We start from the raw sequence: 24,682 nt of genomic DNA on the forward strand, positions 1-24,682 counted from the left end.
TCCCAACATACACCTAACTTCTCTCTCTCTCCCCTAAACTCTCTCCGCCTCTCTCTCTTAACTGCTCTCTCTCTTAACTGCTTCTCTCACTACAAGCCCTCTCTCTCTTAACTGCTTCTCTCACTACAAGCCCTCTCTCTCTTAACCGCTTCTCTCACTACAAGCTCTCTCTCTCTCTGAACTGCTTCTCTCACTCAACCGTCTCTCTCTCTCACTTAAAACCCTTTTATTAAATTCTTCACCGCTCTCTTTTCCACTCATATAACGCTAGAGAAAACACAAGTATACAAAGAGATCATTTACTATTGAAAAATGGTTTGATAGAGTACCAGCCGTAAGTAAACCCTCACCTTTAACTCAGTTAAAATTGTAAATCATCTCCACTTGAACATTATAGTTCTGAAAAAAATTAAGATTTTAAACTCTAAAAAATAATTATATTTTAAAAAATAATTATATTTTAAATATCTGTTTTAGTTCTATTATTATCGATACTTTTTGTTATTACGGATATGTTTTTTTTAGACTTCAAAACAATTTTTTTTTAAAAAAATGAAATTACCAATTGAAAAAAGATGAAACTGCCAATTATAGGTTTTTCAAATACCGAAATCGAGCCAACTTCGGTTTCCAAATAACCTAAATTTTTTTTCTCTCTTCTAAGTCTTCTGCATATGCTATCTCTACCTCCCACTACATTACACGGGTAAAAATGGTTTTTTTTTTTAACTCTTTCTTCCCCCTTCAACCACGGTCTTTTTTTTGGGGTAAGAATTTTTTTGGAACTCTATCTACATTACATGGGTAAAAAAAAAAAAAGAACACGCGTAAAAGTGGTTTTTTTTTTAACTCTCTCTTTTCCCTTCAACCTGGTCTTTTTTTTGGGGTAAGAATTTTTTTGGAACTCTCTCTACATTATATGGGTAAAAAAATAAAAAATTGACTGAGGAATTAGGCCAAGGATATTTGCCAGGGATATTCTCGTAGCTTGAATTGACAAGAGATCTCTTCTTGAAGGTAGGGCATCATGGCTAGGTCATCAGCTTTCCATGCTAATCTAAACTGTTGTTCCCCTAATTTTATTAGACATCAAAGAGGTAGATAGAAAAAATGCCACAAGAGAGATAGAGAGAGAATACGTCACAAGATTTTTTCTAATCTTCTAATCTCATGATCCTTGATGTTTCTCCTAAAGGGATCAAACTAGTTGTTCCCCTAATTTTATCAAATAAGCATGACTGTAGAGAGGTAGAGAGAATATGCCACAATAAAGGTAGAGAGAGTACGCCACAAGATTTTTTCTGATCTTCTAATCTCATAATCCCTGCGATTTTGCCGAAATTTAGGGGCTCAAACTAGATGTTCCCCTTTGATTTTATCGGATAACTATGACTTCAGAGAGGCAGAGAGAATACGTCACAAGATAGAAAAAACGTTTTTCATTTAAAATTTTTTATTCTTCAAAAATGGAAAATTTTAAATTTTTGGTTTTCAAAAACCGAAATTGAAAAAAAATTGTTCTGAAGTCCAAACAATGACATATAAATAATAACATAAAGTATTTGGTATTTTGGTAATAAGGAAAACTAAAACGGATACTTACATAATTTTCCTTTTAATAATTGTCTAAATCATCCATTTCACCCCTAATAATAAGTGTTCAAAGATCCACAAGATTTGTACGACTTTTGCATCCGGATTTATTGTGAGTGTTGGAAATTCATTTTAAAGCCATCATGGATGTTTATGCCGCCGAAAGTGGTTTCCATATGAGGATTTGAGGTGAGACTTTATTTGCTTTTCATAAACTCTAGGCCTTATTGAAACTTTATCCATTATTTTTAGTACATTTGATTTCAAATCGGCTGGTTGAAAGTGCATTTTTGGCTAGCCTCTAAGTTTAAATCTTTTTCTAAAACTTTGTGCACAACCGAACCGTCCAATTCGACATCTAATGCTTAGGAGCAACTGTGACCATGTTTTAACAAAGATAAATGGTCTCATAGTATACAATCCCTAAAAGAAAAGTCTCTATACTTCGCAGCCGTATGTATTTTTTTTACATCTCCCATCTCCCAGCCATCCCATCGATATAGGTAGCTGAGGTGGCCTCATTTACAATATCATACTTATACAATGTTTTTTTCCTTTTTTTTTTAAGAAACATTTTGATATCAAATTTAGGGTGTCCACTCCTCTCTTAAACTCTAACCAACAAAAATATATTCTCAATAAAATAAAATGTTCAAAGTACCCCTAAAAGTTTTAGGAGTATTTGGTTATTTAAAATTTTTAAAAATATTTTTAATAATTTTTAAGTGTAACCTATTGAAATGATGACAATTGCCAAATTTCATATTCATATAAATTATATAAAAAAGAATATTTCAAGTGGTTAGTAGCTCACTTGTGACATTTCGGAAGTATAGAAAGTTTTACCTTAACTTTAATGTCTTGACACAAATTTGTCGTTTTGTCGTTTAGAGGACAAAAGAGAGGTTTTGGTAAGAGCAAAATAATAATAATAATAATAATAATAATATAAAAAATAAATTGCACACCCCTAGCTTAGTGAACTCCAAGAAATCAAAAACCTCAAAACCCTTTGGAACTCTGGCATAGTCACCTTATTGGACCTAAAACTTAGACTTCAAACCCACCTAATGCCTCAAATTAGTCATCCTCACACTCCTAAACGTAAGAACCATAGTAAAGAACCCTTACACAATTCCAACACTTAAAACCTTGAAAGCCAACATCCTAAAATCCTAACTTTACATATCCCTCAAAAGTACCCAAATTGGATCGAACTTGATTTCAAATTGTAGAGAAGGTTGTACGTTTTTCAACAATCCAAGAATCACTCAAATTTGATGTATTATTTGTGAAAGAAATACTTATGTGATCTTTTATCAGGGAATACATTTATTTTTATTTTTATTTTTATTTTTATTTTTATTTTTATTTTTATTTTATTTTTCACCCCTTTCTTTTGGCAAAAGATCACTTGCAGGTAGTTTTTATTATAACAAGATAAATTTCAAAATAAATTCAACATAACAATAAAACCAAGATCTTAACAACTTGATGTCATTGAAACAATTATGCACTATACTTGAGAATAAAAGATAATATTGCAAGAAACAAAAAGAATAGTGCCGAAAATTACCTCAACCAGGCTTATTACACCTCACACCGAATCACCACCATCCGATGGCGCGGGATCAATAGTCTAGCTTCAATCTCGAATCGGGAAAGCAAATTTCGGCCAAGCCACACCAATGGAACATGAACCCCTTTGATCATAAACTCAAACCCTATGTGAATTCTCTTGGCAACCTAGTTTGAGAGAGATAAATTCTCCTTCTTTCTTTTTTTGCTAAACCCTAAAAAGCCGTAAATCCATATTTAGAGAGATCGGAGAGAAGAAATCCATAACCTAAACCTTTAGGTTCTTTCACAATGTGAGAGAGAGATTAAAGATGAGAGAGTGGGATATGAGAGAGAAATATGAGAATTAGGTATAAGAGATAAGGTGTATAGATTTTTGGGTATAGACAATCTATTTTTATAGGCTTTGAATAAGATTATGGTTTCTTAGGGTTTTCTTTAGCTTGCTTCTTCTTGTGAGATTGAACATAAACCGTCGATCAAGGGTGACTTGTGGGATGAGAGATATGAGCCATCCATTCCATAGACGGGCCATCAACATTATGGAATGTACATCAACCATTATCCCATTTTCTAAATTATTTTTCCATCAATATATTTAAATAAAATAAAATCATGCATTTTATAAAATTGCACGATCTATGTCACATATTCCATAAGGATATCATGCATTCTATAAAATTGCACGATCCATGTCACATATTCTATAAGGATATGTCAAATAATATCAAGTAGATAAATACTACCAAATATAAATAAGATAAAATCCATATCAATACAAATTGATCATATCTCTTTAAAACAAACTTGCTACAAAATAGATAAAGCTATTATCAATATATATCCATTTCAAGATTTGACCACATGTCATAAATCAAACTAACATTCTCTTAAAAGCAAACAAGAGAATCCAAAGAGGGTGGGGCGTGCCACCCTTTTGTGGCACATGTGGCCCCCACCCACATCCCACATGGTGGGCCCATGTGCACTATGGGCACCCATGGAATATTATAAAAAATATTATTTTTAAAATTAAATAAAACAATTTAAAATATATATTTGAATTTTTTTAACTTTGTAAGAACAATAACTGTGTTTTTATAAGTCCAAAAATCACAAATAAAATATTGAGATATTCATAAAAATTCAAATAATAAAACTAAAATCATTTTAATAATAAAATGAACACAATTAAATTAATATGATGGGAAAAAGATCCATATGGTTTAGGAATCAATAATCATGGGGCACTTCACCTTCAACTGTGGACTACAGACCACACTTGCTTTATCAGACTGACCCAGTGTTTCTCATGGCCCATAGTTCAAGCAGGGGTTTATTAGCGGGTCACCAAAGTCCGGCCGATGAGCCAAAGGATCGCAATCTCATTCTGTGGATTTCAGATCCTCCCCTAGAGACGAGTCAAGGTCACCTAGACCTGATGCGACCACAACTCTATGGCGCATAGGGGTATCTCTCGCACATGCATACGCTTCACCCTAAAAGGTGGATATCTGGCGTTCCCGAACGATCTATCGATATGCACGCTATGTGATGGAACATGGATGAGGTTTTAGCCCCCGTCTTAATAGGCCACCATCACATACAAAGGTCACACAGTCCATTGGCTCACTCATATGGGAATATTCTTCGACTTCATCAAGGACTAACCCATTAGAACCCTTTTCGGTTTGTTCTTTATGCCCAGGTAACATGGATTTTTCCAACCGACTGGCCTAGATCGTCAAGCATAGTCCGATATCTGCAAACATTATTTGCTTAGTACGGTCCACGAGGGACCACACTCCTACTGAGTTCATGTTTCACTATATCATTCCATTTTACAAGCACTCATAAGGCCTCTAAAGGCCACATAAACCTAACAGTTTGGAAGTTTTGATCTAAACAAATTCATTAACTGAAATTTTATTTTGGTCTCCCTATTTGTGTTAAAAAATGGATACAATGCACTGCAAGTTCTGTTAGGGTGCACTGCAAATTTTGAACTCTGATAAGATGCACGCATGTTTTGTTAGGACGCGGCACCCACTTTTGCCTAGAATGTGTTCCCTGTTAAGCATAAATCCACCCTCTACCTGGCCCTAAATACACTTGGGAAACCCTAAAATTCTTCAAAGACCCATTTCCAAGCTTAAAACACCCTAGGGACCACATTATACCCATGAACCCTAGTCTACCAGAGTGACTCATCTTATGTTTGAGATCAGGCTGAGAGGTCGAAGTACCAATCGCCTTGAAATCGGGCATAAACAATGGGAGTATATATTCACTACCTCTGTGAATGATCTCTCTTATAGCTTGTGCTTGATTAGTCTATAATCACTTATTTTTAGTTTGTAGTGTACAATAATTTTTCAAATTCATCTTAATGGAAGACTTCTCAGATATAGTTTTTATTTTGTAGTATTATTAAGCTTTCTTAGTCCTTAGTGTTATTTTTTGTTTAACAAGGATAGTTTCAAATTGCCATTTATGTATTGGAACATTTTGGAGTTTCATTGCCATAATCTCTTGATTGTTTGTGTGATAAATCTCAACTGGTGAATTGGTAATTAGACATCGAGCACTCCTTCTTCTTGTATGGGTGTATTATATGCTCATTTTAGATTATTCAATTTGTTCTATTGTTTTGATATTCACTTTATTGGCATCACAATTAGTGGGATAATTTTTTTCCATTTTTCCAATGATTACTTTCACTCCATTTCGAAAGGGTGCTAAAGTTTGGGAACATTTTGGCAAGTAGAGAAGCATCATCAGTTTGTGCTTACCAATTTTGGGTTTTTAATGAGGTTTTGGTGTTTGTTGTATGTTAATAACGTTTGGATTGCAGTTCTTTAACTGATGTAAAAATGTCATCATCATCATCATCATCATCAAAATCTTTTTTCAACTAGTTGCAATTGGGTACACAAATTTTGGCCCGTCATTCTGCTCTACTAAAAGTCATACCCTCAGTGAAGCTGTAAGTCTCTATATCTTTTCTCACTACTTGTAACTGATGTAAAAATGTAATGTCTAGGAATTCAAGACACATAAATGACTATATATTATAGGGTATAATGTAGTGCTAGATTTGTATATCATGAGTATTTACTAGCCTAATCATGTTTAGAAAAGATCTTCTACAATAATTGTCTTTATTAGCCTAATTATCTTTATTCTCAAATTAGTTATCAATTATTGTTTATATAGTCGGCAACGACACCTGCAACCTCAGCAATGGATGTTAGCTATGACTATGGAGAGCATGAAGTGAAAGAAAGACCTATGTGATCTTTTACCAGGGAATACATTTTTTTTTGTTCTTTTTTATTCACCCCTTTCTTTTGGCAAAAGATCACTTACATGTGATCTTTATTATAACAAGATAAATTTCAAAATAAAATCACCATAACAATAAAACGAAGATCTTAACAACTTGATGCCATTGAAACAACAATGCACTATGCTTGAGAATAAAAGATAAGATTGCAATAAACAAAAGGAAGAGTGACGGAGATTACTTCAACCGAGTTTATTACACCCCACGCCTAGTCACCACCATCCGATGACGCAGGATTAACGGTCTAACTTCAATCTCGAATCGAAAAAGCAAATTTCGGCCAAGCCACACCAATGGAACATGAACCTTTTTATCACAAACTCAAGCCCTAAGTGAATTCTCTTGGCAACCTAGTTTGAGAGAAATGGATTCTCTTTTCGCTAAACCCTAAAACCCTTAGCCATAAATCCATATTTGAGAGATAGGAGAGAATAACTCCATAACCTAACCCCTTAGGTTCTTTCACAATGTGGAAGAGAGAGATCAAACATGAGAGAGATAAACTTTCTTAAGAGAGAGATAGAAATATAAGGTGTAGAGATTTTTTGATAGAGACAATCTATTTTTATAAGCTTTGAATAAGATTAGGGTTTCTTATGGCTTTCTTTGACTTGCTTCTTCTTGTGAGATTGAATATAGACCGTCGATCAAGGGTGACTTGTGGGGTGAGAGATCTGAGCCATTAAATAAATTAAATCTAATCAATATATTATACATACCATAAAATAACACAAGTCTACTCAATCTTTTCACAAAATCTTTCAAAGATATATCAAGTCAATATTTAGCCAATATCTTTCAACCATATGGCCATATGCCATAACACCAAAAAATAGGAAAGAGAATAAGGGTGGGGCGTGACACCCAAGGGAGGCACTCATGGGCCCCACTTTTTAAAAATATAGCAGGCCCATGTGCACAATGGGTCCCCATGATATTTTTATATATTTAAAATTAATAAAAAGATTTTAGAATATTATTTGAATATTTAAACAATTGTAAAATCAATATATTTAATTTTATAAATCCAAAAATTATAAATAAAATATCCAGGGACTTATAGAAATTCAAATAATAATATTAAAATATTTTTCATCATAAAACAAAAATAATTAAATTAATTTGATGGGAAAAGAATCCATATGGTTTAGGAATTAACAATCATGGGGCACTCCACCTTCAACTGTGGATTACAAACCACACTTGTTTTATCAGACCGACTCAATGTTTTTCATGACCCACAGTCCAAGCAGGGGCTCCTTAGCGGGTCACCAAAGTCTGGCCGATGAGCCAAGGGATCGCAATCCCAATCTGTGGATTTTAGGTCCTCCCTAGAGACGAGTCAAAGTCACCTAGACCTGATGCCACCATAACTCCTATGGTGCATAGGGGTATCTCTCGCATATGCATACGCTTCACCCTCAAATGTGTATTTCTGGCTCTCCCGAACGATATATCGATATGCATGCTGTGTGATGACACATGGATGAGGCTTTAGCCATCGTCTCTGTAAGCCACCATCACACGCAAGGGTCACATAGTCCCTCAACTCACTCATATGGGCATATTCTCCGACCTCATCAAGGGCTAACCCATTAGAACCCTTCTCGGTTTGTTATTTATGCGCAGGTAACATGGGTTTTTCCCAAGCGACTGGTCTAGATCGTCAAGCACAGTCCGGTATCTGTAAATATCGTTTGCTTAGTATGACCCACGAGGGACCACACTCCCACTGAGTTCATGTTCCACTCTATCATTTCATTTTAAAAGCTTTCATAAGGCCTTTAAAGGCCACATGAACCCAACATGAAGTTGTTAGTAAGTGACGACATCTATTCTTTCGTGGTTGTTGTTTCCTCTGCTAAGAATGAGACTGAGAAATGCTTGAAGCATGTGGAGCAGATGTGTATGCAAGGGCCTCATAAAGGCTTCTCGCCTCTTTCAATATGACTCAAAAGGCTGTAATGTTTTTATTTCTGAAGCCCAAGTTTCACCGAGTTTCTTGGATTACGAGTTGAAGTCCAACCATTAATGTTTTTTACTTTTTTTTTTTTTGTTTACAGGTCAAAAGCCCGGAAAAAAGAGGAGGGTTGTGTTAAGTGGGTCAAAACTTTGGTGACAATTTTTTTTGGTTTAAGGATGAGACAATATATGTGGAAGTTTCATTTTCATGAGAATTATGCTTGGATTAGTGGAAATCCATATTGAAGCAGAGGTGAACAAGCTAAAAATGGCAAATTTCATAAGAGAAGTTAAATATCTAAGGTGGCTGAACAATGTTGTGCCGGGCAAGAAGAAGAATGGGCAGATCCGGGTTTGCATCAATCCATATTTTTATACGATGTTAACTACATTAGCAATTGGAATCTTTACTTAACCAAATTATTGAAGTATTTTGAAATTGATGGTCTATGTATGTGATGGAGGAGTGCTTTGATAATTGGCCGTAAAATGCAATTATCCTTTCTATATATTTGATATGAACCGTTCATTTGTTTGACCTACTGAGGATGGCCTGTGTTTCAAAAATATTCTTCATTGAATACATATCGGCCTCATATCAACTAAAAAATGAGCGAATAGTTACTACTGGCTTATTTACAGGTCTCCACTTTTTCAGACTTCCAAGTTCAATCAAACATAAGTTCTTAGAATTCCATAAAATTTCAAAAAAGTTATCGAGCACAATAATTGCCGGGTTCATAATGGTAATATTCCAATTCCTTGTAAAGAAGAACCTCAAGTTTCTAAGGAACTTCTACCTTTTAGTTATCAAACAAGCCCTAATAATTCTCGTGTTTCCAAATATACCCAATTGTTGGTATCTACTAATTGGATAAATGCTCTTCATAAGTTTGATAACAATTTTACTGAATCCAATATTTTCTTGATATTCAATATAAATATTAAAATATTTTTTTGTGTCTTTTTTGTTTATGTTGTTTTTTTATGAAATTCCATCCTTTTAAAATTGGAAACTAATCTAACTCCTTTTTTGATATATTTAAAAAATTTACAATTTTTTAAGCGATTATTTAGTGTTATCATTCTTATAAGCTGCTTTTATCTTTTTCAAAATATCTAATTTATCGAAATTTACAATTTCCATTAACACTCCAACAAAAAAACTATGCTTGCACAACAATGTTTTGAAACCCGGCGGGCCCCACAAACTCAGTCTTGGTCAGAGATGAGTTACTCAGGCAAGTTTGAGAGTGATGTATAGGAAAAATTCCCTTAAAACTAAAAAATAAAAATAAAAATAAAAAAGAAAAATCAAGCTAAGCCAAAAACAAAACAAAAGGTCTAAATAAGCAGAAAAAAAGGCATAAAACAAAGATTTGGAAAAAGTTGATATACCGTTGGAATCTACAAAAATATGATTGTTAAAAACATCCAATAGAACATCTATATATTGATTCCACCATTTAAATATAAATTTTTGTGATTTTTTAGTTTTTTAATCAACCCCAGGTGTACTTGAGCACTCGACTCAAGACACCCAACCTGATTAACTCCGCCAAGTTTGTTGAATAGTGAACATTGATTCTACAATCTTCCCTTTCCATTATTTTTAGATAAGGTTGGCAATGGGTCAGGTGAGCCGGCCCAGTCTAGTTAGCTCATCCCTAAAAAACTAGGGTCTAAGCCACTAAATGTGGCCCGAAGGCCAAGCCATGGGCCATGACAGGGTTGGCCTAGCCATGCTCCTTTTTAATATACTTTTTTTGCTCTTTAAGAACATTAGGCCCAGAGCCTAGGCCAAAGCCAGGGCTAGGGCCACTTCGACCCAGTCTGTGCTTGGGCCAACCCTATAAGGAGGCCTGCCGGGCTAGGGCTAGGGCAGGCCCGGTCCATTGCCAGCTCTAATATCAGGTACTACGGGTAATAAAAATTTGAAATAAAAAATATACTTTAATCTTTTCCTATTATTTTTAAAATGTATCTATATACTTGTGATGCATAGCACAAACTGTAAATATAACCACAACACCGCACATATCATGTGAAACATCTAGAAATGGTTTGTATAGGGTCGCGGCCCAGTTTCCCCCTAAACCTCCTTCATAATTTTTTTTTCTTTTTCATTAGGCTTATCTAATAATTATTAGGTCTCACTTAAATCCCCACCCTATAAACCATAATTTAAATTTAAATTTAAATTTATTTATTTTTAATATTTTTTAAGATCATCCATTCGAATCCATCCATACCCAATACACATCACCGATCCAGCAATCTTACACGAATTTGTGAGTGAACAATCTATCCCATTAATCTGGGTTTTAAAACACCGGCACACAACTTGCCCAAAATTAGCGATGATTCTTGCAGCGTTGGTCTCTCCCTCTCTCTCTCTCCCCCCAAAAATCAGTCCAAAATAACAAGAAAATTTGTTTCATGAAGGCTGAACCGCATTTCTATATATGTGATCAAAAAAGGGTAAAGCATCAATATTAAAATACATTTCCTTAAAACACACGTTTCTCTCCCTGTTGTCAGATTTTTAAATGAGAACGTATCTAAAGAGACAATTTATACAATCCCTTATTAAATTATATTGGTGTGTGCCAGATTGAATTTATTTTCGTAAGTGAAGCCAGTCGAGCACAATTTGTACAGTATTGGCGCATTGGTAAAACAAAGTTGGTCCACCACCAGTGTTGCAACCACAATTTAGGAATGGAACTCGGCCATTGGCCGAGCCCAAGTAGTTGAGTTCTGAGTTAGTTGGCATCAATTGGGCAGGGGCTCACAAGGACAAAAAGTGTTAAAAAAAATAAAAAATACAAAATATCAAAATAAATATGAAAAATATGTGTAAAGTAAAATTAAATAAAGTAAAAAAATGAATTTTGAAAAACTCCATTTGTGGCCAGGGGTATTTTAAAAGTAATCCACAAAGAACATAAAATATAAAAACAAATACTCATGGCTCAAGCACTTTCCAATTTTTGCCAAAACGATAGAAAAAGACATATAACACATAAATTCCTTTTTTTATATTTTTTAAATTTTCCCGAGGTACTCAAGCGAGTTCAGGTTGGCTCGCCTGAGCAATTGAACATTGTCCAGCATAATGTGCACCAGTCTTGCACATTATGCGGGACCTGTTTGATTTTTTTTTAGATAAAAACTTTAGGATGAAGTTTCTAGAAGTGCCTTACAAAAACAAAATAAAGCTTTACCTCAAATCCTCGTCCAGAAAGCATTTTTGGCATCAGAAAAATTCAACACCGAGAATAAAATTTGAAACTAAAAAATAGTATAGATTTCACAGATATGTGAACACTTATTGTTAAGGATAAATGAACGGTCTAGATAATTTTTTACAATATAAACCATTTTTACAGCTTAAAAATCCTAAATTTTTTACAATCATAATATTGAAGTCAAGATGATCAAGTTTAAGTTTTTCCAATACTTGAAATTGCAATTTACAATTGAGGTGAGGTTTTACTTATTTTGATATGTAGCCCTATCAAACCATTTTCCAAAATTTCTCCGGGGTATTTTCGTTTTAAGAAATCTTCATTTTTTACTTGAGTGATAATTGCAAAAATAAAGAATTTTGGAGTTAGGGGTGTGATTTAGATAGTATGGACAAGGGATTGTATACAATAAGACCACCTACCTTTGGTATTAAGAGGTCACAATTATTTATAATCATCGGATGTGATATCTTATCTGATAGCTTGAGTGTGTCACAAAGTTCGAAAAATTTTCTTTTAAACTTGAAACTCTCATTTTTATTTTTATTTTCATAAGGGCCTCTATCACACCCCAAGAATTTACAATACTGTTATTTCTGAGATGTGACAGACAAAACATATATACATCTATTGATAGGATAAATTTACAGTGGCGAGGTCTTACAAAGTAAATAAAGAAAGCTAGTACAACAACAGTATTTTCCAAGGTTGATCTTGACTAGCACTCAAAATGAATCCGCAGTTATCCTAAAAAAATGTTTACCATAGTTTGATGAGTTTGGCTACTCAGTAAGTGATCATCATAATCCTAAAAATAATCATGATTGAAAGATATCAATATTTTCCAAAATGAGATCTATTAACAGAAATGCATCAACAGTTTCACTTTCAATAAATGTATAATTAAGTATAATCCGAGTAATTGAAATGCTTATAACACTTTTAACGGCAGTACATAATTCAAAGGATTTCACAAAATACCCTACTGGCGTCCCAAGTAGGTCACCTATATACCCCATCAGCGTCTTGATGGGTCCACTTAATCCCTATCGGCGTCCCAGATAGGTCCACTTAATCCCTGCAGGTCCACTTATACGTCACCAGCGTACCGGATGAGTCCACTTAATCCCTACCGACGTCCCAGATAGGTCCACTTATACCTCACCGGCGAACCGGATGAGTCCACTTGCATACTTAAATTATTTCTAAATCTCTTTAAACATTCGAAAGCAGCAATATCATTTACTCAACATATCACTGAAATCATTAATATGAATTTTACTTAAACCATTAATAACAGTCACTCTCTATAACATTTCAAAAATAACCAATCAAATATTTTGGGCTCAAATTTAGAAAGGTAGCAGTTTGTAAAGGCATTCTAGCATAATTGCCAATTTAATATGTATAGAAAAACTCTTATAAAAATTCAAGAATACGGAATTATCACAATTTATGGAATATCAATTCACAAATAAACATTTTACAACAATACTATAATCAATTGCAAAAATGTCAATTTTTAAATAATAAGGCAGTCATTTGCACATGAAGTTTACAATGTCTAAATATTCAAAACAGTATAAAGAAATATCACAATTTTACTAAAAGCAGAAATATCACATTTATTTCTAACAATAGACAAGAAAAATAAATAAATTTATTTTTCTAATTTCCAGCATTCAAAATTTCTAACATAGATAAAATATCACAATTTTTATTAAAAAGATTATTTTTCAAGATAATGAGATCACGTGCGCATAAAATTTATCGCGCCTAAAATTCATGATAATAAGCAAAAATAATTATTTCATTTTATTTTTTAAAAAAATGGATTATTTTTTGAGACAATGAGGTCACTTACACATAAAACTGATAAAATAAAGATCCTGGACGAAAATATCACTATTTATTAGAAATAGACTATTTTTCAGGAAGACGATGTCACTTACACATAAAACTGATAAAATAAAGATCCTAGACGAAAATATTACTATTTATTAGAAATAGACTATTTTTCAGGAAAACGATGTCACTTACCCACAAATGTTTGAGAGGGAGCTTCCGATAAAAAATTCGGTTCGAGAGAGGAGTTCACTGTGTTTCGACTAGAGAGAGAGAGAGATCTCAAAATTTTTTAGGGTGGGAGTGCTCACATCCCCTATTTAAATTCTTATAACGTATTATTATAATATTTTATTACGCTCTACCTCATCCCTGAGGTGTCGCGTTAAGCGTCTGTTTTCAGCATACGAAGACCACGTCCGCTAAAGGACGTTGCCAGCTGCAAGCAGCAACTGCAAAGGCTGCAAACAAAAGCAGCAGCAAAAGTTTTAAACCAAGTAAAAGTTTTTGAAAATAGTGATGGTCCCCAAGGACCATCATACTCAAACAGACCATCACCTATTTAAAAGCATCTTTTCTCCCTTTTTTTTTTTTTTTTTTTGAAATTTTAGGATTGTTACAGCCTCGCCCTTCTCGTTCTTTCATCATTTTCTCCATCTTACTCTATTCTAACCAGTATTCGCAAAATCAAATCGGAACGGTTAACCAAACACGGGCCCGAAAACAGTTTAACTAGCTTAACCGGTAAACAGGCCAATTCAACCGTTCTAATTGGGCAAGTCCCGAGCATTCAAAAAAGTGTTGAAAAAATAAAAAATATACAAAAAAAAATCTACAAAAACATGAAAAGCATATAAAGAATGTTTAAAACAAAATACATTCAAATAAAGTTGAAATTTAATGGAAAAAACAATAGATTTTAACGAATCGATTTTTGAATTAAAATGAGTATTAATGACAAAAAAAATTTTAATCTTTATCATAATGTAAAAAATATTAAAAAAAAAACATTGTAAACCAAATTCCTTATTTTTTAGAATTTATATACATGTTTTTTTATTATTATCTTTTAAATACCTGTGGATCACCAAAACTGCCCAAAAAAAAATTTTTTTTTTCTAACCTGGAAAACTGTTTTTTCTTTTCTCTAACCAGAAAATTAGCGGTTAGATAACAATCATTCTAACTCTATTTTCTCTCTCAACAATACAAGTTCTTTTCATTCAAAAAACAATACAAGTTCTCTCTCTCTCTCTCTCTGGTATTTTATAAGTCCTGTACAATACAAGTTCTCTCTCTCTCTTCCTCACTCTCTCTCTCTCATAATTTTCTCTCTCATCTCTCACTTCTCACTCTACTTTTCACACGCACACCCCATCCACAATACCATCACTTGTAGAGTTTCAAACTTTTATGGCAAGGGCACATATACTCTGTTCCTCTCTCGTCTTTACTTCATTCCCTTTTTTAACTCTCTTTATTTGATCGCTCTTTTTTTCCTTCTCTCTATTTTCCTTTTTTATTCTCTTTTAATCCCTTTGATTTTTGAGAAAATCTCCAGAGAGAGCTTTAGAGAGAGATAGTGTTTGTGGCTTCTTCTTCTTCTTGGGTTCTACTTGTAATTGTAATTAATGAATTCTCTTCCTCTTTGCGCTTGGTTTACGCCGGAAAAGTAGTCGGAATTTGTTAAGTTCAAAAGAAGAAAGTGGTCGGAATTTGTTAGTTCAGAGCTTAGTTTTTGCCAGAGAAGTGGTGGGAATTTCTTGGTCCAAAGCTTAATTTTTGCTGGAAATGTGGTCCGAATTTATTGGTTCAGTGGCCGGATTTTGGTGCTTGAGGTCTTGATTAAGCTTCTGGTAAAAACTCAGGATTTCTGTTCTAGTAATTTTTTTAATAGTTTTCTTGGGATTTTTGTTGGGTTTTGAACTTTAAAGTGGGAATTATGGGGTATGAAGTAATTTATTTTCTTCATTTTTGGATATTTAGTGTTTTGGAACAATGTGTTTTGGAAATTTGATACAGTTTCCTTGTTTGTTATTGTTTCAATATTTTTCTCAGTTTATTTGGCTTTATTCTTTTGTCGGTGGTTTATTTATTTATTTATTTATTTATTTATTTATTTGAATGGATATTGATCATTTAATTGGTTGGTTAAAAAATGCCCATTAAATACTTAAAATTGGGTAATATATCCTATTTTCTTATTTTTTTAAGGCACCCAATCGCTTCTTTTTTTCAGCCTCTGTCTTTCTTTTTCTTTTTTGCTCTTTTTTAAAAAAAGGTATTCTACTTTTCAGACCTACAAAATTCTCAGTTTCTTCCATTTCAGTCTTTGAGCTTTTTGTTTTTATGTTTTATTTTATTTGTTGATTTATCTGTGCTCCTATGGTGAAAATATTTGCTGCACTGGAGCATATTGTGCATTTGCTCCATCTAGTAAAACTCATGCTAAAAAATTTTTTTGGATATCAAATTTGTGCGTGTAGCCTCTAGAACCGTATAATCAACATCAAAAATAAATAAAAATAAATAGGATTGTCCATGTCCTTAAAAAAAAAAAAAACATATTTCTAGGTGTTCAAGAACTTAAAATCTAAATTTCTTTTATTTTCTTGAAAATAATCATCTATTTAGATGGATTCCAAATTTTTGGATTAAAAACAAAAAAGAAAATCCCAAGTTACTGTTTTTCCCGAGGGATTTGTTGTACAGTATGTTCCTCATGCTAAGCATTCGGAGTGGGTATTCCTTCCATGTATATTGCATCAATTTCTCGTGTCTTTGGAAGCGAAAATCTGTATTTCTTAAAGTACTTTTTGGGGCATTTAGTTTTATTTAGCCTTCAATTGTCTGAGCTGAGATACCCCTTTTGTAGGGATTTTAAGATTATTTTATGTGTTTTAACCCATAAAACTCTTTTTTTCCCTCTTTTTCTTCTCTCTTTTCCCTATTTCTTTTTCATTAGATGATATTTTTCTTTTCTTTTCTTTTTTTTCCTTTTTCTTTTTCAGTTTCGTTCATATCAGTCAATAGTAGGGGCCCATCTTAGTATATTTTCCTTGTTCATTCCTTTCTTCTTAGAATGACCCACTCAAACAGTAGTGTATCTAACTGCATGCATATTTCAATTACTCTTCTATTTCATGTCACTGAATTTGATTTTTCAATTTTTGAACATTTTTTAGCATTCAATTATGTTCTAATTTTCATAGATTAATCCTTTCTATATCATGTGGTTTTACCTGGCTTTTTAAGCTTTTGTCCTTCCAAACTGTACTATCTCAGTGGCAACATTCAATATTGGTAAAAATTGTGGACAGACCATTGAATTGATCGCCCTTCCTCAGCCTCTAATTCCATGTCTCTGTCTTGACTTCAGTCAGGACTTGTATGTATCTGAATTTGCTTTCTACAACTTGATGCAGTGTTCCGGGACTTATCGAGTCCACTCAACTTGCTCCAGTGTGCCGGGACTCATCGAGTCCACTGGATATGCAGCAGCAAGGCATAGTTCACTGCTCTTTGCCTTTTCATGTTTGGTTTTGTGGTTTATGAGGCATGGAGCTCATTGAATTTTGTATACATGTGCATTTATATATATTTTTCTTTTATTTCTGAATCTAAAGACAGGCTCGGTCCCAATTTAGATTAGCAATCCAGATCAGGAATTGCTGGGTTGTGAAATATTGTTCTCTGTACATACATATTTATGTATGTCTCGTTCCTCAAGAGATTCAAGCCCAAGATATATAATTATGAATATGTATGATCTTTTTTTCTTTTTTCTTTTTTTTTAATGCATGTTATACAAATCAAACATAAGACTTGCATTCTGATGTCTTTCTTCCAGGTTCTTTCTCCACACAAAGAGCAGTTTAAAGACCTTGTGTAAGTAACTCCTAAAAACTTGCTCATTTTTGGCATGCATAATATGTCTTCAATGGCATGGTGTGGATTGATTCTGATGAATCTCATGTTAAAGTGCTTTAATTACAACTAACCATAAAAACATATTGATTCTAGAATTGAAGGTGAAAGACCAGAGAATAAGTTCAATTGCACAGCAATCATGAGTGATCCTGCTATCTACACCCAAGATGGAACAGTGGATCATACTGGGAAACCTGCAATCAAGGCCAAAACAGGAACTTGGAGAGCCTGCCCCTTCATCCTTGGTACAATTTATTAGCTAAAATATGAGGCTTTCACAGGCAACTAGTCACTTCTGATTATTCAAATTTCCATATGCACTAAGTCCATCTGGAGGTATTCTGGTCTAAAATAAGAGAGTATTCATATGTAATGTGTCATTTTTACAAACTTGCTTATTGTAAAGGAAAAGGTTTATATAAAGGGTGAGGACCTAAACAATCAAATTAAGTCTCACCTCAAATATTCACTAGAAAAGGTTGCTTCAATGTCAAAAAAACCCTCAAATCGATTATCTCGGCTACAAGATATCTAGACATGAAAAAAAAAGGATTTCAAGTATGGGAAATAGTGCATCTTGTAATGCATTATCTGGGCTACCAATTTTCAATATTTTCAAGTGTTTATAGATCTTTTCGATCTACACTATTTTTTAAGATTTAAATGATGTAATTAGAGACGAAAATAAATTTCAAGCCATCGCTAATATTTCAGAAATTTGGAAATTTTCCTAATTTCCAAATTATTTAAAAATAGAAAAGTAAAGAAATATGGAAATTTTCCTAGTCAATCGGTTATATATTATTATCTAAAATACCGAATTTGTCATGTAAGTTTAGGCTTGAGTATTAGGATTTGTGTTCCTTCTCAGGCAACGAGGGCTGCGAAAGACTGGCTTACTATGGAATGAGTACCAATTTGGTGAATTACATGAAATATCGTCTACATCAATCAAATGCTGTCGCTGCCAATAATGTCACGAACTGGACGGGAACATGCTATATCATGCCACTACTTGGAGCATTTGTGGCCGATGCTTTCTTGGGTCGATATAGGGTCATTGCGGTCTTCTCTGCTATTTATGTTGTTGTAAGCATCGCTAGTGCATGCTTTTGTGAAGTACTTGATTTACTCAAACATACTACCCACAAACACATGTGCATGCATGTATGTCCATGTTCATCTATGCATATTTGTATGTACATATGTATGTATGTGTGTATGCATGTAGTTGGAGCATTTGTGGCCGATGCTTTCTGGGGTCGATATAGGGTTATTGTGGTCTTCTCTGCTATTTATGTTGTTGTAAGCTGATTAGTTCATGCTTTTGTGAAAGTACTTGATGCTCTAACATACTATCCGCAAACACATGTGCATGCATGTGTATGTCCATGTTCATCTATGTATATTCATATGTACATATGTAGGTATGCATGTAGTCTTATGTATGTTGCAAGTATATGTTTTTCTTATCTACCCAAAAAAAAAAAGCATATGTTTTTATTTATTCTTCAAACGTTGCTAGCTCAGATGCCTTAGTTTGTCAAAAGAGTTGATGGACAGAACTTGCCAAAAAAGTATAAAGAAAGACTCACATCAAAGCTGTTTATGTATTAATAAAAACAGAAACACAAGATGAAAACAATAGAGAACATGCTCCTAAAACCCTGTTATTTATTGGGGCCATCGTGTACATCTGTAAGTAAAAAAGAAGGGAAATACATATTTATGCTGAATTCATGATATATCACCATACCCATTGAAGTTATCATCTGGTTTCATAATGGGTAGCAGGGGATGACCTTACTGACTCTATCAGCATCAGTTGGAGGGTTGAGGCCTACTTGCCACGATAACCAATGCCACGCAAACGATGGACAAGTTGCAGTGTTCTTCATGTCTCTGTACCTCATTGCCTTAGGAACCGGGGGCATCAAACCATGTGTCTTGTCTTTTGGGGCTGACCAATTCGATGATGCTGATGAGTACGAGAAGAAGAAGAAAAGCTCTTTTTTCAATTGGTTCTATCTCTCTATCAATATAGGGGCTCTCATTGCTTCCTCTCTCTTGGTTTGGATCCAAGAGAATATAGGTTGGGGTTGGGGTTTCGGGATACCAACTGTGGCCATGGCAATCGCCATCATCTCTTTCTTGGCAGGAACTCGGTTGTATAGGAACCAGAAGCCTGGAGGGAGCCCCTTAACTCGTATTGCTCAAGTGCTTGTTGCTTCCATAAGGAAGTCCAGAGTCCTGGTGCCGTCTGATAAGTCTCTACTTTATGAGACAGCTGAAGAGGAGTCAGCCATTCCAGGGAGCCGGAAGCTGGAATCCACCGATGAATTCACGTAAATCTTGCTATTTAATTGCTCATTCCAGTAATCTTTAGACTCATAAATACATAGCCATTAGATGGAGCAGAGATCTGATACATTTAGATTATTAGATGTAAGTTACTTGAGAGTTTGGATGGGAAATTGTATGGTTTGACTTTGATCCATGCCTAAACATCCACTAGCGCACATCAGGCTTCATAAATGTATTTCTTCCTAAAACAAAGCTCCATGGCCTTGGTGCACTCTGAGCATTGTATATTTGACACCTAGTATTGAAGCACTGAAAGAACACTGTAACCCAGTGGACGGGGACTTGCCCGAGTCCACTCTGACTCGACCAAGTTACTCGGTCAACTTTTACTGTACACCCATGTGTATCGAAAACAAGACCTGATGCAAAGTGGCATCCCTTGAGCGCATCAGACCCGCCAACATGCCATTTAATGTTTGATGTTAAAAAAAAAAGGAGCTGATATAATATATACTACACTGTTTGTCTTTATCTTTATTTTTTTAAGTTGGGCTAGACTCGTACGAGTTAATCGGACACGCCCGAGTAACTCACCTTGGCCAAGGTTTGAGTAACTTGAACGAGTCGATTGTTGTTACACTGCTGTAACCCTTTCTGGAATGAGCCGCATCCCCTCTCTCTCTCTCCAGCCTCCAATCTAGAAAAACAACAACAACAAAAAAGACACTCCAACTTATCTTACCTAACTTCTCCTGCCTAAATCTCAACAATGTCAATGTGTTCCTTTAATTGCAGATTCTTTGACAAAGCAGCTGTGGAGACCGAGGCCGACAAAATAAAGACCCACCCAGATCCATGGAAGCTTTGCTCTGTAACTCAAGTTGAGGAATGGAAATCCATAATCCGAATCCTTCCCATTTGGGCAACTGGCATCATCTTCGCAACAGTTTACAGTCAAATGTCCACCATGTTTATTCTTCAAGGCGACAAGATGGACCGTCGTGTGGGCTCATTCAAAATCCCAGCTGCTGCTCTCTCACTTGTCGACACCCTTAGCGTTATATTCTGGGTTCCAGTCTATGACCGCCTCATTGTGCCTATGGCCCGTCGCTTCACAGGCCATGACCGAGGCTTCACCCAACTACAACGCATAGGCATAGGCCTTGTTATATCGATTATCGCCATTGCCACGGTTGCCGTAGTGGAGATCAAGAGGCTCGAGCAAGTTCGTATCCATGACGATTATGATCTTGATAGCATCCCCATGAGCATATTTTGGCAATTGCCTCAATATTTCATTATTGGGGCAGCTGAGGTTTTCACAGTTATTGGGCACCTTGAATTCTTCTATGATCAGGCCCCTGATGCAATGAGGAGCATGTGCAATGCTCTCGCTCTCACTATATCTGCTCTCGGCAGCTACTCGAGCACTTTGCTCGTGATCATTGTGACCCATATCACAACTACGAATGGCAAGCCTGGATGGATCCCTGATAACTTGAATTACGGCCATATCGACTACTTGTTTTGGCTTTTGGCCATTCTTAGCCTGATAAACTTTGTGGTTTATCTCTTTATAGCAAACTGGTACAAGTACAAGAGGCCAACCGGGAACTGCAAATAAGTGGTTGGATGAATGAAGTTTCTTTAGAAGTATTGATAGTATTGGTAGTTCGCTTTCCGAGCTTCTTTCGATATGTGTGTATAAATTAGGATTATGGGGTAGTTAGCTGGGTGTGAAATGCCACAGTTTTTTGGACTTACAGGAAGCTGTATAGCATATACACACGCAATATGCATAACATAGTACACACAGATAAAAATACTCTCTCTCTCTCTCTCTCTCTCTCTCTCTCAGTTTTTGAATTAACAGGAAGCTGTACAGTATACACACAAACAATATGCATCAAGAAAGTATACACAGATAAGAATACTCTCTCTCTCTCTCTCTCAATTCAACATACTAGTTCATGAACTCTGACATAGGAAATTTCTCTCTCTCCAGAGCAATTTAAAGCATGATAGCAAGAAGTACGATCACCAAAACTAACAAGAGAGCAATTAAAGGAAAAAAAAAAAGAAGAAGTGGGTGACTGTATTCAGAGGGTCTAGAGTGAGAAACCTGTGCTCATTCAGACCAAGGGTTCTTCCTCTCCTGATTGTGTGGCGTCACAAAGACCATCTGAGAGCCGTTCTTCAGGCCGTCCAACACTTGAGAATCACCCGAAAAGCAATCCATTCAAAAACCAGAGGAGTTATAAATTGGAAGATTAATTTAACCAGCTTTGATTCGTCTAATATCATTGACCAATTGCTTATAATGTCTAAGAATCTCATTGACTGTATTTAAGGGATCATTCCAAGCAATCATGTGGCATCAATGTGGGTCGCTCTGTTGCAGAAGGCCATCGCGTTCCATCGCGTTCTCAAACAATTTTTTCTCTAAGGATCCCGATTGAACTTGAGCTTGGGAGATAGGTGGGGGAAGAGTGGAATTGCATATCTCACTCTCTCTCTTAAGAATTGGGCACTCTGTTTTCTGTTTTCTCTCTTGTGGATGAATTCCAGCACAATCTCTCTGTAAGGAGTGGAGCACTGCTTGACGACCACATACAAAATTCACAGCCTCTGTGCACCAGAAGCAATTCCAGGCATCTACTGAAACAAGAAACAAAACCCGCAAAGTCACTAGACCCAGTCTAAAACTTCCCTCTCTGCCAACCTCCCTCTCTCACACAAAAAAAAAAACCCATTAATGCAAGGGAAAAAGTTTTTATAAGGTTGCAAACTTAAAATTCAGAATTAAAGATGCACCTAAAAAAATCCATAGAAAAAGTCGTTTTTGATGATGAAAAACCTTTTAATTCATCATCTTGACATCGAGATTTATGAATATTAAAAAATTAAAAAAATTAAAAAAATAATATATTTTTTGACACATTATCTAAACTTTCAATTTTTAAAATTTTCACATCTTTATAGATCTAATTGATTTTTTTAATTTAAATTTTTATTATTAAATATATAAATAGATTTTAAAATAATCTTAAAAAAAAATTAAAAAAAATTTGATTGTATCCCCCCGTTTTTGTGACTCAATTATTAAAAGACCCCAAGTTTAAAAACCTTTCGTACTGCTAGCCTTATAGAGAGAGGAAAGAACCATTTTGCTTGGGAGAGAGATGAGAAACAGACGTCATTCTCCTTTTTGAGAGAGGCAAAGAGAAGCTATTGAGAGAAGGGCATTAAAATGAAAGAGAAAAAAAAAGTGTTTATTTGTTTTTGGGTTGAGGGGTTTGGAAGATACAGAAGAATGGGATTTTATGTAATTATAAAGGTTTTAAAATTTTAGTTTTTTTAAAAGAAAATTTAAAAAATTAGAGATATAGAGAAAATTTTTCAATATTTTATACCAAAATCATATGTTATAATAAAAATTGAAGGTGCACCTTGATTAGATTGTTTAAATTGCAACCTTATAAAAACCACACCCTAATAAAATTGCAACCTTATAGGAACCACCCCCTAATAAAATTGCAACCTTATGAGAACCACACCCTAATGCAAGAGAGTGATTGACATCTCACCGGTTATAAGTAGCCATGCTGAACCAAGCCCAAAAGAAAGTAGAGAAAAAGAGTGAAACTCAAATGATTGAAGGATGTAGTTTTTATAAGGCCAAAGCCCTATGAAAACAAAATAAAGCCTCACCTCGAATCTTCGTTTGGAAAGCATTTTAACGGCAAAAATCTTTACAATGGCTCTAAAATCAATTTTCAACACCAATAAAAAAATTTGAACCTCAATAAATGATACTTGAAGATCTTTGAAGATTTATTTTTTATGGCAAAATGGAATATTTTGTTACAATATACATTATTTTTAGATCTTAAAATTCAAATTTCACCATAATGTTCAATGATGGATGTAAAGGTCTTCCAATACTTAGATTACAATTTTTGAAGAATTATGAGGCGAGGCTTCATATGTTTTTATCCGGCTGCAACCCTATTAAACCATTTTCCATTATTGAATTGACTTAGAAAATGGTTTTGCTGAGAAAGTGGATCTATACCTTATGAGGCGAGGCTTCATATGTTTTTATCCGACTGCAACCCTATTAAACCATTTTCCATTATTGAATTGACTTAGAAAGTGGTTTTGACTTAGAAAGTGGATTTATACCTTTTGATTGGGAAAATGATAGTGCTAGAGAGAGTGCATAGTGCTACAAGAAAAGATTGAATTTGGAATGAACATATATAAAAAAAACTTAGATGTCGCTTCAATAGGTGATAAGATGAGGGAAAATAGACCTAAGTGGGTTAACTATATGCAATGTTGCAATGTAAATTCTAATATAAGAAAACATAAAATCTTGACTTAGAATTCTAACGAAGAAAAAAATATACACAAGGTTACAACCTTATAATATCCAAACACGATACTAAAAAGCAACTAAAAAGGAGTATTTCAATGTTAAGAACCTTAGAATTGCTCATCTCGATCTCGATATGTATAAAAAAAAAAAAGAATCTCGAGTTTTAAAAATAGTGCATATAAACCTATCGTATTTGCATTATTTAAAAAAGTGTAAATTTTATAATTAGTGTTGAACATAAAATTTAATGGCATCAGAAAGTTTAGGGATTGTATACAATGAGACTATTTACCTTTCATATAAGGTAGTCACAATTTTTTATAATCATTTGATGTGAAATTTGATACCTTAGATGTGTCACAAAGTTCGATAAAATTTATTTAGAAGTTTGAGCTTGGTTAATGGAATAATTGCAGCCACCCAATTTTACATTCAGTAGACGGGATTACTGTGACCACCTTGTATCAAAGATAAATGTCCTCATTCTATTCT

At 34.5% G+C, this 24,682-nt stretch overlaps 1 protein-coding gene and 1 long non-coding RNA gene across 41 annotated transcripts; one reads left to right on the forward strand and one right to left on the reverse strand.

Moving 5' to 3' along the window:
* The first annotated feature begins 14,777 nt into the window (after positions 1-14,777).
* Positions 14,778-21,632, forward strand: LOC18437848 (protein NRT1/ PTR FAMILY 8.1). Of its 40 annotated transcripts, none has more exons than XM_088873264.1 (8): positions 14,796-15,431; positions 17,001-17,080; positions 17,202-17,338; positions 17,426-17,463; positions 17,599-17,750; positions 18,377-18,594; positions 19,300-19,850; positions 20,605-21,632. In XM_088873264.1, the coding sequence occupies exons 3-8, from the start codon at positions 17,285-17,287 to the stop codon at positions 21,431-21,433; spliced, it is 1,842 nt and encodes a 613-aa protein (XP_088729390.1). In that variant the 5' UTR covers positions 14,796-15,431; positions 17,001-17,080; positions 17,202-17,284; the 3' UTR covers positions 21,434-21,632. The 40 variants fall into 40 exon arrangements, with proteins under 40 accessions (XP_088729402.1, XP_088729390.1, XP_088729396.1 ...); XM_088873261.1 differs by having other exon boundaries at positions 14,836-15,431; positions 19,297-19,850; XM_088873277.1 differs by having other exon boundaries at positions 14,884-15,431; positions 17,202-17,286.
* On the reverse strand, positions 19,097-23,372 carry LOC148780697 (uncharacterized). Its single transcript, XR_016060318.1, has 2 exons — positions 21,932-23,372; positions 19,097-19,827 (listed from the first exon to the last, which is right to left on the reverse strand). It is a non-coding gene; the product is annotated as an uncharacterized LOC148780697 (long non-coding RNA).
* Between the last annotated feature and the right edge of the window lie 1,310 nt (positions 23,373-24,682).

Source organism: Amborella trichopoda, chromosome 8 (genome assembly GCF_054954075.1).
Source record: "Amborella trichopoda isolate Santa Cruz 75 chromosome 8, AtrichopodaSantaCruz75HAP2 v2.0, whole genome shotgun sequence".
NCBI lineage: Eukaryota > Viridiplantae > Streptophyta > Magnoliopsida > Amborellales > Amborellaceae > Amborella > Amborella trichopoda.

What these genes read in the sequence shown, in the direction of transcription:
- LOC18437848 (XM_020669525.2), top strand. Translation starts at nt 16,995, where the DNA reads ATGCAGTGTTCCGGGACTTATCGAGTCCACTCAACTTGCTCCAGTGTG. An exon ending in GAGCAGTTTAAAGACCTTGT is followed by an intron (nt 17,464 to 17,598) that starts GTAAGTAACTCC and finishes TATTGATTCTAG; the next exon opens with AATTGAAGGTGAAAGACCAG. An exon ending in AGCCTGCCCCTTCATCCTTG is followed by an intron (nt 17,751 to 18,376) that starts GTACAATTTATT and finishes GTTCCTTCTCAG; the next exon opens with GCAACGAGGGCTGCGAAAGA.